Source organism: Poromitra crassiceps (assembly GCF_964638095.1).
Source record: "Poromitra crassiceps genome assembly, chromosome: 4".
Lineage (NCBI taxonomy): Eukaryota > Metazoa > Chordata > Actinopteri > Beryciformes > Melamphaidae > Poromitra > Poromitra crassiceps.
Window position 1 is genome coordinate 23125544 of NC_139626.1, and position 17495 is coordinate 23143038.

A 17495-nucleotide genomic window follows, 5' to 3' on the forward strand; every position below is an offset into this window, starting at 1 on the left:
CCACTCAGAAGACTTCCGGCAGGTCTGAGTCAATGGTTGACCACGACAATTTAGGAGACTTGCTGCTACCATTTGTTAGAATTGGCGGCGCCTGCGGTGACCCATCTATAGTAATATAATATCTATGGCGCTATCTTCAGGTGGCTGTAAGCCACGTCACTGTGGTAGGGCATTCACGGCTACTGAATTTTGGTAGTCATCAACTACTCCCAAAAAGGAGTTGCCTAGTCGATTAATATTGCGGAAGATATATATTTCTTCACCCAATAAAAATGCTCAATTCTCATCAAAAAGGTCTCAAAACCAGCCAGTAAAGGGTTAACTAATGTAGGCGGGACCAACCTGGAGGTACGTGAAAGTCCTGATTGGCTGTGAGAGGCTGTTTACAAATGAGCCGCTAAACCCCAGCAACCAGTCTGAGTTGGAGATACCGACTGTTTGACTGCAGTAACAACAGACAGGAGTCTTTCCCTCTCCAACTAGCTTCAATTATGTTTATTTAACCTGGCATAATGGAGAAAATGATTGATCAAACTAATCTATATTCAATCTATTTACTAATTACATTATTTATTCCTAAAACCACAGATGAACGAGTAGTCGACTATGATGCACAGTGTCGACTAGTGGTTCTGATAGTCGACTAGTCTGTGAGAGGCAAGCCCTACACTGAATATTGATAATGATAATGAATTGAATTTCTCTGGTAAATAGTTGAAGCCATTGTAGTTTCCTTCATGTATTATTTATTAGGATGTCTCTTATAGTAGCCTATGTGGCCATTATAGCGCTTTTCAAGAACACAAAAACGCTTTACACAATATACTAAACACTGGGGTGGTGGGGCGGGCGACATTAGTGCACAGATAGCGGACAAAGATGACACTATATACACTAAACATTACAAAGATGACACTATATACACTAAACATTACAAAGATGACACTATATAAACATTACGGGCCTCCAACGCCTCCAACGTGTTTGTTGTCTCGATATGTTTTGGAACCTTTTCCCTCTACACCAACCCCCCTTGGTGTTGTGGGACCTCATCATTTACAAATTAAGCATCCAAGCTTCTTTCAAGTCACATCAGATACCGGCCATCGTTTGCATCGGCCCGGTTTACTACGCGAGGCGAAAAAAGATGCTGGTCAGCAAGTCTGCCCTCTCATCATCGCCATTTCCTGCCAGGGCGCGATGAAAGGAGGGGCGGACCTATCTCTCCAAGCAGACTGCCTCCCGTACACACTGCCTCCCGTACACATTGAAATTCACAGATACACTTGTTCCATGCCTAAGGTTAAATCCCACCTGGCTGATACTGGCTTACCGCCGATTTGGTTTCTGCTATGTGTGCTGTTTGAAGAGGAATGATTCACCTCTGTGTGTGTGTGTGTGTGTGTGTGTGTGTGTGTTTTTTCTAGTGAGTGCACTGTTACCTTTATTTGTGTTTGTGTGTGTGCTCTTGTGCGAGGGCTTTCTCTGTACCTTGAGCAGTTTGGCGTGCAGGAGCAGCGTGTAGGCAGCCTCAGTGTAGTTGTCACACTCTTTGTGGAGGTCACACAGCTTGTACAGGTACCTGGCAGGAAGCAGAGATGATTTATGGGTCATGGCTGGGTGGGCCTCTCACACTTGAACAATAGAGACAGGAAGTTAACTCCGCCATACTGAGGTCTCCTGACAGCCCCTCTTACCTGAAGTAACGACTGACTGCCAGACGGAGAGTCCGACTGGCAAGGTTGTGCAAATGTAAACGTATTGTAACAAAATCAAAAAGCCTGTGTTGGATCTCCGGGGACACAGCTGGGAGTAAAGGAGCCAAAGCGTATGGTATTTTGTGGCTGACAGGGAAGTTTAGCGCCGCTGAATAGGGCAATGCCTCAGCACTGACTCATGTGGGCCGCCAAGTCATTCGTGTTAAAAGAAGAAGATAAAGGAGATACATTGTAACAGTGAAAATGCAACATGTTTCATGCTGTGTTAGTGAGCGTGGAAAATAAAAAGTGCTCTGAGAATGCATTATTTGGCCGCCGTATTTTCTGGGGTCAGAGGTGAGCTGCGAAAAGTTTTGAGATTTTCAAGTGGGCCCTGAGTTGGAAAAGGTTGGCAACGGCTCGCCTAGACATTCTGACCCCTATTCTGATAGCCTGTCTACAGATTGCATCATAAGGGTAGACACGAACTGTATTCACTGAGGGTTGTGGAGGAATGTTGGGAGACTGCCTTGTCCCTTTCTTAACTCTTTCTCATGTTCTTTTTTTCTCCTGTTCTCCTGTTGTTTTAACCAGCCCTCTTAATTTTTATTTTTTTTATACTGAATTTTGGTGAAATTATCTGTCTTAACCTCTTTGTACAGAAACCAATGATTTAAAAGAAAATTGGAAAAGATACAGAAATACCCATTGTAATAGGTGAGCACATCAAAAACTACTGTAATGTCCAAAAAAGAAACGAAAGAAATGGTTAATGTGAAAATAGCAAAGAACTCGAAACGATAGGTCACGGTCTTACCTGATGTACATCTCCTCTCTCTCTATCTCCTTATAGAAGTTCTAGAGCAAAGACACAGGCAATTACAACAGGTTAGAGTTCATACATTTTCATTGAAAGGCACACCATTATCGCTCTTCTTTTTTAAAGCCATTATGAACCACGCTAGTTTATAGAGAGGCAAAGTGACCATCTACTTCCTGCTTCAGCACTGTACCAGAGATTTTCATCCGCCATTTATTTTCCCATACACATTTCGTAAAATGCGTATAAAAACAGTTTTACTGGTTCATACCAAACGGCACATATATATTTAGAAACAGGAGAGAGCACATAACATTTCACTGGGACCAAAACGTTAAAAAAATGCGGGTTTAAAGAAAAACAAATTTAGATGTTTTTTTAAGTTTTGGTCCGAGTGAAATGTTCTATGGTCTCTCCCGATTATAGCGTTAGCTGAACCGTTTGGTTCGACGAAGTGAAACTATTTTATAAGCATTTTACGAAATGTCTATGGGAAAATAAATGGCGGATGAAAATCTCTGGTACAGTGCTGAAGCAGGAAGTGACGTTCCACTTTGCCTCTCTATACCACAGAACATTTAGAAGCCACCGGTGTATGAAAAAACTCCATGTCCCAGCTTCCAGCAGGCAGAAGGTAAGTATCTGCTAAAGAGATGCACGTTGGCTGAGATTAGAATAACAGTGGTGGCTGTCAAAGCGCTCTCCTGGCTTGCGCTGAAAATGGGCCGGCGCGGCGCTTGAGTGAACATGACTCACTCGGTCCAAATGCTGAATATAATCACACGTAGCCCGGGTTCTGTTCCGTGCTTTATTTTAGGCTCGGCAGTCACATGAGGGAATATTGACATTTAGCTGCTCCCAGATGAAATGTCATTCCACAAAAGAGAGGCCTCCCAGGTGAGCTGCACTGTGATAATGCCTTCATACCTTCTGACATGTGGAGGTGGCCTCTATTGTTTCTCCTCTGTGGGGTTGTCACATGTCACCGCGCTTTACTCTGCTGACAGCAGCAGCCTATGAGACAAGACCTGGGGCTTGATAACTGTTGTCAGAGTCATCTATACGGTCATTAATGAGGGGCGAGCAGTTTGTCCTTATCGCACATGTGTTTATCTTTTTTCTTTCTTTTGTTGATCACGTTTTTTCAATATCTCCCCCCCCCCCTCCCCTCCCCAATTGTACTTGGCCAATTCCCCTGCTGTCCCGGTCATTGCTCCACCCTCTCTGCTGATCTGGGGGGAGTTGTAGACTTAGCAACTTAGCACATGCTTCCTCCGATACATGTGCAGTCACCAGTGGCTTATTTTTCACCTAATGGCAAGGAGTTTCACCAGCAGGATGTTGCGTGTGGGAGGATCACGCTATTCCCCTCAGCCCCCCCCCCCGAACAGGCGCCCAGACTGACCAGAGTAGGCACTAGTGCAGCAATCAGGTTAATCCCCGCTTCCCACCCGCCGACACGGCCGATTGTGCATGTACTGTACGGACGCCCAAGCCGGAGGTAACACCGGGGCTCGAACCTGCGACCCTCGCAGTCTTACCAGCACATTGACGGTGCAGCTCATGCGGTTCTCCTTGTTCTCGTCGTGCATGATGGTCCTGTAGTCCAGCAGCCTCTCCAGCAGACGCACCACCAGCGTGACGAAGTTCTCGCCTGTCTTGGCCAGGTACTTGTGCTTCCTGCAGTGCTCCAGTAAACTGGTGTGTGTTGTCGTTGATATGTAGGTGTAGTGGTAGAGAAGAAACACATGTATGAAAGGGTTTCTTACACTGTTAAACATGTCATCCTCTTTGCTGGTTCACTTTTTGAGAAACCCCTCTTTCTTGCCAATTAAAACAGAATTGGCACCCGACTGTGCTGAATGGAAATATCACAGACTCACACACACGCGCACACACACGCGCACACACACGCACGCACACACACACACACACACACACGCACGCACGCACGCACACACGCACACACACACACGCACGCACACACACACGTATTTGACTGTGGTGGGAAGTGGTGTGATCACCGGCACGCTGCTTATTTTGAGGAGTGCCACAGTATGTTGCAATTAGCATGATGTAACTGGTCAGAGACTCGGGCGTAATCCTGCCCATTAATCAGCACTTACATTTTCTGAAACAGGACTTTGTACTGCTCGTCTCCGCGGCCCCCCTCCACCTCATGATCCAGCTTGGTAATGATCTCGTTCTCAAACTGCAATTAGACAGAGCAGGCGTAAATAATCAGTGTCGCTAATTTCTCAATTCATTAGCCCCCCCCCCCCCCCACACACACACACACACATCAAGGCTTGGTTGAGGGGATCTGGGCTTTTCTACTTAATAGCCCCCCCCCCCATCTTTCAGCCCAGCTGGCTGTGAGCTGGTGTTCATCTGTTCATTATCACCAGCTAACTTCTCTTTATGTGAATGGAATTGGCCGGAACAGGGTGCAAGGCCATGCGACGAGACGCATCCCCCTTATCTGAAACTCTCTCCTCCTATTTACCCAGGCCTCCATGCGAAGAGACGCACCCCTCTTATCTGAAACTCTCTCCTCCTATTTACCCAGGCCTCCATGCAAAGAGACGCACCCCTCTTATCTGAAACTCTCTCCTCCTATTTACCCAGGCCTCCATGTGAAGAGACGCATCCCTCTTATCTGAAACTCTCTCCTCCTATTTACCCAGGCCTCCATGTGAAGAGACGCACCCCTCTTATCTGAAACTCTCTCCTCCTATTTACCCAGGCCTCCATGTGAAGAGACGCATCCCTCTTATCTGAAACTCTCTCCTCCTATTTACCCAGGCCTCCATGCGAAGAGACGCATCCCTCTTATCTGAAGCTCTCTCCTCCTATTTACCCAGGCCTCCATGTGAAGAGACGCATCCCTCTTATCTGAAACTCTCTCCTCCTATTTACCCAGGCCTCCATGTGAAGAGACGCATCCCTCTTATCTGAAACTCTCTCCTCCTATTTACCCAGGCCTCCATGTGAAGAGACGCATCCCTCTTATCTGAAACTCTCTCCTCCTATTTACCCAGGCCTCCATGTGAAGAGACGCATCCCTCTTATCTGAAACTCTCTCCTCCTATTTACCCAGGCCTCCATGTGAAGAGACGCATCCCTCTTATCTGAAACTCTCTCCTCCTATTTACCCAGGCCTCCATGTGAAGAGACGCATCCCTCTTATCTGAAACTCTCTCCTCCTATTTACCCAGGCCTCCATGTGAAGAGACACATCCCTCTTATCTGAAACTCTCTCCTCCTATTTACCCAGGCCTCCATGTGAAGAGACGCATCCCTCTTATCTGAAACTCTCTCCTCCTATTTACCCAGGCCTCCATGTGAAGAGACGCATCCCTCTTATCTGAAACTCTCTCCTCCTATTTACCCAGGCCTCCATGTGAAGAGACGCATCCCTCTTATCTGAAACTCTCTCCTCCTATTTACCCAGGCCGCGTTGTTGCTGCAGCTGGAGCACTTTCTGACAGTGATGCATGGGCCTTATATCTCCGGTATTGGTATGTGGCAGCTGCATAAAAATAAGTTTTATTGTGCTGAAACAACCCAATCGACACTGAATCCTTGATGTGCTGGTGTGTTGTTAGGGCCGCCAGGACGGCAGAGGAGAGAAGAGAGCGCGGCCAAGTGAGAAAAGATGTAAACGCTGCTCTCTGTTAAGCTAGGGATTTACATAGCACACCCCGGCAGAGGGAATATCACTGGCTTACAGTGTGAAAAGGGGTCAGGCCAAACTGACATTGATCATATTTCACCACAGGGAGAGAAGAAGAAGGTGGCATTTGTCTCCAAAGAGCCAGGTCCTGAGTGACACATTGACTTAATTATCTTAAGGCTCCCTTTACCCCCATCCCAAACAGACTGCGCTATTGGCAGGGTCAATGTAGCGAGGAGCCATGGGCTAAGCTGGCACTACCTTCCCAAGACTACAAGAGCCAAGCTGCCACTACCTTCACAGGACTACAAGAGCCAAGCTGCCACTACCTTCCCAGGACTGCAAGAGCCAAGCTGCCACTACCTTCCCAGGACTACAAAAGCCAAGCTGCCACTACCTTCCCAGGACTACAAGAGCCAAGCTGCCATTACCTTCACAGGACTACAAGAGCCAAGCTGCCACTACCTTCCCAGGACTACAAGAGCCAAGCTGCCACTACCTTCCCAGGACTACAAGAGCCAAGCTGCCATTACCTTCACAGGACTACAAGAGCCAAGCTGCCACTACCTTCCCAGGACTGCAAGAGCCAAGCTGCCACTACCTTCCCAGGACTACAAAAGCCAAGCTGCCACTACCTTCCCAGGACTACAAGAGCCAAGCTGCCATTACCTTCACAGGACTACAAGAGCCAAGCTGCCACTACCTTCCCAGGACTACAAGAGCCAAGCTGCCACTACCTTCACAGGACTACAAGAGCCAAGCTGCCACTACCTTCCCAGGACTACAAGAGCCAAGCTGCCATTACCTTCCCAGGACTACAAGAGCCAAGCTGCCACTACCTTCCCAGGACTACAAAAGCCAAGCTGCCATTACCTTCCCAGGACTACAAGAGCCAAGCTGCCACTACCTTCCCAGGACTACAAGAGCCAAGCTGCCACTACCTTCCCAGGACTACAAGAGCCAAGCTGCCACTACCTTCCCAAGACTACAAGAGCCAAGCTGCCATTACCTTCCCAGGACTACAAGAGCCAAGCTGCCATTACCTTCCCAGGACTACAAGAGCCAAGCTGCCACTACCTTCACAGGACTACAAGAGCCAAGCTGCCATTACCTTCCCAGGACTACAAGAGCCAAGCTGCCATTACCTTCACAGGACTACAAGAGCCAAGCTGCCACTACCTTCCCAGGACTACAAGAGCCAAGCTGCCACTACCTTCACAGGACTACAAGAGCCAAGCTGCCACTACCTTCACAGGACTACAAGAGCCAAGCTGCCACTACCTTCATGGGACAAGAGCCAGGCGTGGCATTGGAAGCCAATATAAAGAAGAGCACTGAGAGAGGTGTGGCTTTAGAATCTGGTACAAAGTGCAAGAAACACGAGTCACTTTGGGAGCCCACATTGCAAAGCACAGAACTGTCTGAGACTTCTCATGGCAAAGCAGCTGTAGCCAATTGGATTTCCTCATGCAAAAAGAAGCTTACTGTAACATAACATTAAGTTCCACTTACCGCTGCTGTTGATAACCGCGGCATAACAAAATGAGATTTGTCGAATTACGACTAAGCTTGAGGCTATAAAACTCCCTCTCAGATAGAGCGCCCCTCTGACCCCTTTACTCCTCCTCATTTCCCATCTCCGACTCTCTCCCATTTTGTTGTTATGTTGTATTTTGTAAGTCCTCCTGTCACTGTTCTTTCACACACCCGCTGGAAGCTGCACGTGAAGTGGAACTCGCACTGCATCATGTCAAAGAAGATGGCGATGGTGGCTTTGCGGAGCTCGATCTCGGGGACCAGCGTCATCTCCAGGATGGGACCCACCATCTCGGGAATGAATTTGATCTTGTGTGGGCCTTGTGGAGAAACACAGAAGATGAACAGCTCAATCTATCATTCAGTATGTTGATCCTGGCAGGGAATTCATTATCGTCACTGTGCACTAGGCATTAAAAAAAAACCTGCCAGTGAAATCTGCGTGGGCTTAGCCAGTTTCCTCTCATCAGAATTTTCATTGACATTTGCCTGGTCGATAACTTCCAAGTACCAAACACCTCAGGTACAAAATAGTGGTGTGCTAATTAATAATCCTGGTGAATCAATCTAATCTCATGGAAAAACCCTAATTAAAGGAATGAGATAGCGGCTGTTACAGTGAGAGAAAGACCTAATGTCACTGCTGAGGTTTTATCACAGCACAACATACAGCCAATTAGCAGCTGATTCTCTATTCTTAGCCGCTGTTCTTTGCCATGTCAGCACATGATGGGGCTGTGAGGTAATTAGATTGCAGATGATCACAAAATTAATTGAGAAAACAACACTTTAGCATGCGGCGTTCTATTTGTGGAGTTCGTACCAACTCTTTCAACGAAAGACAAAACAGAAATGCAGGGGTTTATACATTACCTAGATTGTACCACATGTCCCTGATCTCAAAGCCAATTTGTCTTCTCATGTCCTGGTACCTGAAACACAAAGATGCTCATTTGTTTCATACTGTACATGAGCTCCACTCCCATCCTGCCATACTGTAGCAGTACCATCCTGCCATACTGTAGCAGCACCATCCTGCCATACTGTAGCAGTACCAAAAACTACATGGAAATGCAGTTTCAATGAAATCCCAGTGACAAATCCTGACTCACTGTGTTTGGAAATGGGGTTTAAACCTGAGCCAAGGGCACAACAATACACACGGCAGCTTGGTGAGAAGCTTATTTCAATTACCTCAAGCAATGCATACATTGCTTTTATAGACAAAAGATTTATATACAAAACGTAGGTATGCGGAAAAATCACTCCCATTCTGACTCTTTGTCTAGGTTTTTGGAATGAGGGGTGGCGGTACGCTGGTGAGCACTCCACACTCTGGGTCATGACCTCGTCTCCACAGAGAGCCGTACAGCAGCTCGGAGCCTATCTCCCTGCCTGTCACACTGACCCTGCTCACACAAAGGACAGACCGTGACATGGAGAGGAAGGACAGAGGACAGGGAAACAGTGAAAGGTGAGACCTGAGTGACCGAAACACTCGAGGGGGGTGGATCCAGAGAGTGAGACCAAACTCTGAGAGCACAAAACAAAGGTAACGCCTTCAGTTCTTTCAAAACGGACTGAATGTTTCATACTAGGTGATGGGAATAATCCGAAGCATTAGACAGACACCGACAGACTGCCCCGGGGTCAATGACTCAGGGGAGCAATGGCACCTCGGCATGACATTGCAGAGGAGTGGAGAGAGATGGAGGAGTCGAGGTGGCCAGTAGGGGGAATTAAGCCCTCTCTGAGCACGCCACCTCTCCCGACCCCTAATGAATGAATGAATGCAGATCCATTCAGAGCCTCCTTCACACAGCGTGGCGTATGGCGTTTGGCAGCAGCGCGCGGCCCTGGTGCACTTCTCAAACCCGATCAATTGTTTTGCCAATATTTCACAAAGACACACTAATATGATGACACGGGTGAGGGGTGCGTTCAAAAGCACTTAACAAAGGTGCTCCGTCACCGGCCAGGTCAACACACTCACTTTAACATCCTTAGCTGTCAAAGGGAGGACTGTTGCAAAGTCTAAGGATTGATCAGCCGGGACAGGCAATGGTAATGAGATCAAATAGCAAGCAGCTGAATAGCCTGTCTCTGTACAGTGCTGTAAGGCTAACAGCTGAATAGCCTGCCTCTGTACAGTGCTGTAAGGCTAGCAGCTGAATAGCCTGCCTCTGTACAGTGCAGTAAGGCTAGCAGCTGAATAGCCTGCCTCTGTACAGTGCTGTAAGGCTAGCAGCTGAATAGCCTGCCTCTGTACAGTGCAGTAAGGCTAGCAGCTGAATAGCCTGCCTCTGTACAGTGCTGTAAGGCTAGCAGCTGAATAGCCTGCCTCTGTACAGTGCTGTAAGGCTAGGCACAGACAAAAAGAGACACGCTGATGCATTATGCATTATTAGCATGATCATATTCTAATGTAACAGTCCACATGCTTGCTAATCCAGCATTACAACAGCTCTCAGAAACACTTGACTTGAGATGGCTCGAGCAGATGCTGTCCCAAAAGTAGCATTTTGGAGGGTCTTTTAGGGACTCTTTTTGCCTCTCCTCATCAGCAACTGTGAGAGTGTGTGTGTGTGTGTGTTTTCTAATCTTTCCCCTGCGTCTATGAGCAGAAGTGTGCGTTTGTGCGAGTCTGTGTATAATCAACTGTGTGTAGGTGTGTGTTTGTGTGTGTGTGTGTGTGTGTGTGTGTGTGTGTGTGTGTGTGTGTGTGTGTGTGCGTGCGCCAGTGTGAGGGCGTGGACCCGTCTACTCGCGCGGGCGTGTGGATGACTGATCCGGAAGCATCACGTCGTGGTCGGACAGATGCAGCTCCTGGTTTTGTCACGTTGCTGCAGGCAGTGAGGCTGTGACTGTCAGCTGTCAGGACCTACAACACATGCCTGTCAGCCGAGGGGAGGGAGGCACTTACAGAGGTTAACTAAGGAAAAGGACTCGTCTATGGAGCCAGCCCGCTGGGACAAGGGGCAAGAGAGGCTAAGGAGAGAGACTGAGGAGAAAGAGAGAGGTGGAAAACAAACAAGTGAGCCAGCTGGAAATGATGCAATGGCCTGAAGGAGCAGCTGAGATATGATCAAAGCCTGGAGCGAGAGGGAAGTGTGGGATATTTACAGGTCTTGACACTGCGACATTCAGACTGTTTGCGCATGTGCTGCGACGACACACAACCCTAGGTTCATTTATCCGACTGTATCTGTGATTGCGTCTCCAGGGCGGCGCCCTTCCAAAGCAAACAGATCAAACTTGATTAGCATCTAGAGATGCATTAAACCTCTATGCTGCGCCACGGCCCAGGCGTTACAGGTACGCTAAGTGCTTTATGGCTTTATGTTAGCCTGATATCACTCCGCCTTGGCGGTTTGAGGTCAGCGAGTGAGCTTGTGAAGAAAACCAGGATCACACACACACACACACACACACACACACACCGGTAATAGGCCATAGCTTAACAAGCGGCGCCGGGAGACATTTGCGGCGCGGGAGAAAAGCTGATGCAGGAGCGATGAAAACCGCCATGCTCCGCACATCTCTCCCATTTTGCCTGTTTTCTGTTCTCCGCTGCCAGACAAAGGCACAATAATTGGCATGGCGGGCGGGAGTTGACGGTTCATGCACCAGCACACTGGCAAAAGGGAAAGTGCAGAAGAAGAGGAAGGGAGCAAAGGTGAGAAGGAGGTGGAGGGAGAGAGAGAGAGAGAGAGACAGAGTGGGCGGGCAGAGGTAGGAAGAGTGGGTGAGAGAGCAATTGACAAGGCCTACAGAATATCTATCTGGTTATATTTGATTGAGGTGGAGCTCAGCCCTTTCCTCTGCTTACGTCACAAATGCTAATTCCTGAGGCAGAGTGGAGGCGGCTGGGTGGGTTGGTGTACCGTCTGCGTGCACACGTGCGCGTGCGCGCGGCTGTGCATGCGTGCGTGCGCGCGGCTGTGCGTGCGTGCACACGCGCGCGTGGCTGTGTGTGCCACGTGCGCGTGGCTGTGCGTGCGTGCACACGCGCGCGGCTGTGCGTGTATCAGAGTCCTGCGCGGGTCTGATTTTCAAGACCCGGTTCCGCCCGACCCCGCTCCGCGAACCCGCTCATATGATCAATCAGTACCGCAACCCACCCCGCCCTGCAGACATGAGACCCGCATCCCGCTCCGCTTCCGCATATATAATTTTTTTTTAAGTGAACACAACCAAAGTAACTGCGATCGTTTCACAATTCACACAGGAAGCGAATATCAGTCTTTTCTGGCCGAGTCACTGACGAGAGCCAACAACGGTGGTCGGTGGGTGCAGTCGGACTCGGCAGGCATTACATAACGTTATTTACAATAAGCACATTGACGGTGTTTTGTCACTGGTGCCAGTGCCAGCAGGCCAGCCAGCAGCTAAAGGAAACATGCTAGCCTTGCTGACGCTAGCTGTCATGCAATGCAACAAGCTAGCTAGCATACTGTAGGTCTAGGTCATTTCTGTTTATACCTGACCGGAGCGAGGGAGAGCTGACCCGGAAGGAAAGGACCAGCGGAAATGATTGAGGTCAAAGACGTCAGGTCAGACTCAGACAAAACATGAAGTTACACACTGACTGAATTATTATCGTTATATAAAAAGTAAATAAAAATACATATATTATACAACACCCGCGACCCGGGCCCCATGTTGTTTATTCTACCCAGATCCGAACCCGCAAATAAAATGAAGACAAAATAACACCCGCCCCCCGCATTTTTTTGCGGGTACCCGGCGGGGCCCCGCGGAACCCCGACCCGGTGCAGGACTCTGGCGTGTGTGCACTCGTGCGCGTGGCTGTGCGTGCGTGCACACGTGCGCGGCTGTGCGTGCCACGTGCGCGTGGCTGTGCGTGCGTGCAAACGTGCGCGCGGCTGTGCGTGCGTGCAAACGTGCGCGCGGCTGTGCGTGCGTGCACGCGGGAGTTGATCAGGAGTGATAATAAAGTAATGGCCAACAAGGAGTTTGTTTGACTGTCAGGCCGGGGCCGGTGTGATAAATGCTTTAGTGACACAAGCCTCGTCCAAAAGAAGATGAGAGCCAATATTTTCAGCTTCTGCCCAGAAAGCATTTACACATTTGGCTGCATAACCAGACTCTATTGACTTATGAGCAATTCTAATGTAGATGAATGCCTCTTTGTAGATACAGGCGGCTCATGAAAAGGAAATGAAATGAAACCACTCTCTGAACCTATAGCCGAGAGAAGGGCTCCGTCTTACAGCAGATTTTCATAAGCAATAAAAGTCTGAAACTTCGAGAGATTTAAAAACTGCCCTTCTAAAATCTTGCAGTGCGATATCAAATTTCCATCCCTTCATCTACTGAGGGAATGAGATGGGGGGGGGGGGAGAAAGAGAGAGAGAAAACATGAACACTGGAAGTGCTTTGAAGGGGCTTTGAGCAGTTCACAGCCCCGCATCTGAATTCTTGGAGGGGATCTCTAACTTTGCCTGATACCTTGGATCTGAGTACAAGATGCATTTCTCTGTAACCCCCGGAGTGAACCGAGGCTGTTCGGCCTTGTTTGGGAGAGCCGGCGACTAGCGGAGAGGAGCCATAGGATGTTCCTATCCCTGTGAGCCTCCGTGTGATGCATTATGGAAAGCCTGCTCTCCTGTCGAGTGACAGAGTCTGTGTGCCTCGCTCGTGTCAGGTGACAGTTTGTGTGCCTCGCTCGTGTCAGGTGACAGTTTGTGTGCCTCGCTCGTGTCAGGTGACAGTTTGTGTGCCTCAGTTGTGTCAGGTGACAGAGTTTGTGTGCCTCGCTCGTGTCAGGTGACAGTTTGTGTGCCTCACTCATGTCGGGTGACAGAGTTTGTGTGCGTCGCTCGTGTCAGGTGACAGTTTGTGTGCCTCAGTTGTGTCAGGTGACAGAGTCTGTGTGCCTCGCTCGTGTCGGGTGACAGAGTTTGTGTGCGTCGCTCGTGTCAGGTGACAGTTTGTGTGCCTCAGTTGTGTCAGGTGACAGAGTCTGTGTGCCTCGCTCGTGTCGGGTGACAGAGTTTGTGTGCCTCGCTCGTGTCAGGTGACAAAGTTTGTGTGCCTCGCTCGTGTCAGGTGACGAAGTTTGTGTGCCTCGCTCGTGTCGGGTGACAGTTTGTGTGCCTCGCTTGTGTTGGGTGACAGAGTTTGTGTGCCTCGCTCGTGTCGGGTGACAGTTTGTGTGCCTTGCATACTCACTTGTGAAAGATCTTGGCTCTTTTGTCGCTTGAGAAGTTCTCCAGCTGCAAGGACTCCTGCGTAAGGAAGGCCACGGCCAGGTGGAAGTAGTTGTTCCATAGCTGACACACACACACACACACACACACACACACACACACACACACACACACACACACACACACACACACACACACACACACAGCAAGAGAGAGAGAGAGAGAGAGAGAAAGATGAGAAAAATAATATGACCATGATCTACTTGTGTGTGTGGGAGCCGTCTCAATGAAAGAATAGGTTGGTGATTTTGGCTAGTGGCAGCTACAAGGAGCGCAAGGCTACAGGTCTATTTATTCTCAAAGCATGTACACACTTCCTTATGAAAATAGCCAAAGGCCAAGAACATACTGTATGCATGCATAAACACACAAATGCTACAAAGGACTGTGCAAGACTATTTATAATTCTATCCAGACAAATTATCTGTATGCCCTTGAGTTATCGATTAAAATAAAGGAGAAAAACACTTCACTATCAGACATAACAACTTTGTTAAATGAATCCATCCACAAATACCTTGAAGCAGTTAAGTTGTTAGCTACATTAACATTCTTCCATAATGTCACAGATTTGAAAAGCAAGCAGAAGAAGCTGTGCTATTCCAGAGAGCAGGTTAAAAGATACAGAAATGCAAACCAGATTGCCGGCCATCACAAAGAAATTGACATTCCCTCTCAACAATGTTTATGGTACTCCCTTTCAGTGACTATATATATATATATATATATATATATATATATATATATATATATATATATATATATATATATATATATATGACATTGCAGGGATCCAGTGGAGTGGCTACTTGAAAAATGCCATCCATTCCACAATATATCATCTGCCTCCTTCTCACTTTCTCTTTGTGGCATGTTAAGAGGCATCTAGAGCTCTGGACGCTCTGCCAAATCTTTCCCCAAAGCTCTTGTCTCATAAATCCCATTGATTAGTAGTATGGAACTTAGACACATAATCAAACCTTGTTTTCGCTGAAAGCAAATTGTCTCTGGGAGGAAGGGCATCAAGGATGTGTTTCAGAAATGGAGGCTTTCATCAGTTCATCAGTCACTTACCTGTAGCTCAGCTAATCAGTTCATCAGTCACTTACCTGTAGCTCAGTTAATCAGTTCATCAGTCACTTACCTGTAGCTCAGCTAATCAGTTCATCAGTCACTTACCTGTAGCTCAGTTAATCAGTTCATCAGTCACTTACCTGTAGCTCAGTTAATCAGTTCATCAGTCACGTACCTGTAGCTCAGCTAATCAGTTCATCAGTCACGTACCTGTAGCTCAGTTAATCAGTTCATCAGTCACTTACCTGTAGCTCAGTTCATCAGTTCATCAGTCACTTACCTGTAGCTCAGTTAATCAGTTCATCAGTCACTTACCTGTAGCTCAGTTAATCAGTTCATCAGTCACCTACCTGTAGTTCAGTTAATCAGTTCATCAGTCACTTACCTGTAGCTCAGTTAATCAGTTCATCAGTCACTTACCTGTAGCTCAGTTAATCAGTTCATCAGTCACTTACCTGTAGCTCAGTTAATCAGTTCATCAGTCACTTACCTGTAGCTCAGTTAATCAGTTCATCAGTCACGTACCTGTAGCTCAGTTAACTCATTCTCTGCCAAAGACGTACCCGGACGTACTTTTAACAATGGCGTTCTGTGCCAAAGACGTACTCGGACGTACTTTCATGTTTTGGGTGTTTACATTACATCAGACACTTTCCCAGCCTGTGACATTGTTTCAGGTCAAACTGATAAGAGGAACCCGCTAGTTTAGTATTTATGGGTGGAGCCTGTGGTCGAAACAGAGTCCGAGAGTTCTCGGATGGCGACGATGGCGAGGAAGACGCTGGCGTTTTTGTTGTTGCTAGGAAGGCTCCCCTTCACAGCGTTCTGACCGGTTCTGACACGGATGAATCGGAGGAGGAGAAATGGGTGCCACTTGGAGCGATGACGATGGTAAAAAGTAGCCTATTTTTTGTATCGCGTTTGAGATGAAATGATCACACACACAACATTCGAGTATAATTGTCACGCATTGTTTATAACTTATGCCGCCGGCATGACTCGCTTCACGTTTCCTCTTGCCAGCTCTGTCACACTCAAGGGAGAGGGAATCACATGGATACGTCAAACGCGTCAAACCGCGTCACACACCCGTCCCCAGCAACCAAGGCGAAACATGTGTCACATAAACATTTCAAAGTTTACAGCACTAACGTAGCTATTGTGTGATCTTCTGTGCTAACGTTAGTTATGAGAGGTAATGTGACAGCAGGTAACGTTACAGCTCTCGTTATTCCTGTGTGTGTGTGTGTGTGTGTGTGTGTGTGTGTGTGTGTGTGTGTGTGTGTGTGTGAGTGTGTGTGTGAGAGAGAGAGAGAGAGAGTGTGTGAGTGTGACCACATAAGGGTTCGTTCCATTTGTTTATGCTTTTATCAAGCTAAGCTAAAAATCCACATGGCAACTGTAAAATACATTCTCTTATTTTTTATTTATTTATTTGGGAAAACAAATACCGGTACTGTATATGTCTGATGTGTCACTGAGGCAAAAAATAAAAGGCTCAAAAGAGAGTTCTGCTTGAAACGGTGTCGTTCACTAAAAACCTCTTTTTCTCCTATTTCTGTTACAAAGGAGGGCATTTTCAGTGAAAACAAGCTAACTTCCACTGCTTGTAACTAAACAAGGAAACATGGTCGAGTTTCAGTTTTTTACAAGGGGTAAGAAGAGAGTCTCTGCTTTATTGTGAGATATGTTGTGTAATTTTATTCCTAGCACAGAATATTCTGTGGGTCCTGGAAGATCAGGAAATATGCTCAAAATCCTGGCACTGGGAGCACACAGACCGAAATGACCCTGGCAGAGAATGAGTTAATCAGTTCATCAGTCACGTACCTGTAGCTCAGTTAATCAGTTCATCAGTCACCTACCTGTAGTTCAGTTAATCAGTTCATCAGTCACTTACCTGTAGCTCAGTTAATCAGTTCATCAGTCACTTACCTGTAGCTCAGTTAATCAGTTCATCAGTCACTTACCTGTAGCTCAGTTAATCAGTTCATCAGTCACGTACCTGTAGCTCAGCTAATCAGTTCATCAGTCACTTACCTGTAGCTCAGTTAATCAGTTCATCAGTCACTTACCTGTAGCTCAGTTAATCAGTTCATCAGTCACCTACCTGTAGCTCAGTTAATCAGTTCATCAGTCACCTACCTGTAGTTCAGTTAATCAGTTCACCAGTCACTTACCTGTAGCTCAGCTAATCAGTTCATCAGTCACTTACCTGTAGCTCAGTTAATCAGTTCATCAGTCACCTACCTGTAGCTCAGTTAATCAGTTCATCAGTCACCTACCTGTAGCTCAGTTAATCAGTTCATCAGTCACCTACCTGTAGCTCAGTTAATCAGTTCATCAGTCACTTACCTGTAGCTCAAAGTTGGTTTGATCCAGGAATTTCTTGTTCAACACGGCTGCGTACTGATTGATGGCCCGCAGGAACACTCTGGAAAGATAAGAGTTGTGTTGGG

At 47.4% G+C, this 17495-nt stretch overlaps 1 protein-coding gene across 1 annotated transcript in view; it reads right to left on the reverse strand.

Annotated features, from left to right (window-relative positions):
• Positions 1-17495, reverse strand: part of dock1 (dedicator of cytokinesis 1) — a 292156-nt gene that overhangs the window by 46864 nt on the left and 227797 nt on the right. The window contains exons 30-37 of the mRNA XM_083635505.1: positions 17392-17470; positions 13925-14025; positions 8603-8661; positions 7901-8049; positions 4644-4729; positions 4059-4215; positions 2515-2555; positions 1492-1582 (exon numbers count right to left, since the gene is read on the reverse strand). Coding sequence (XP_083491631.1) covers positions 1492-1582; positions 2515-2555; positions 4059-4215; positions 4644-4729; positions 7901-8049; positions 8603-8661; positions 13925-14025; positions 17392-17470 — 763 coding nt within the window. The remainder of the gene's footprint in view (positions 1-1491; positions 1583-2514; positions 2556-4058; positions 4216-4643; positions 4730-7900; positions 8050-8602; positions 8662-13924; positions 14026-17391; positions 17471-17495) is intronic.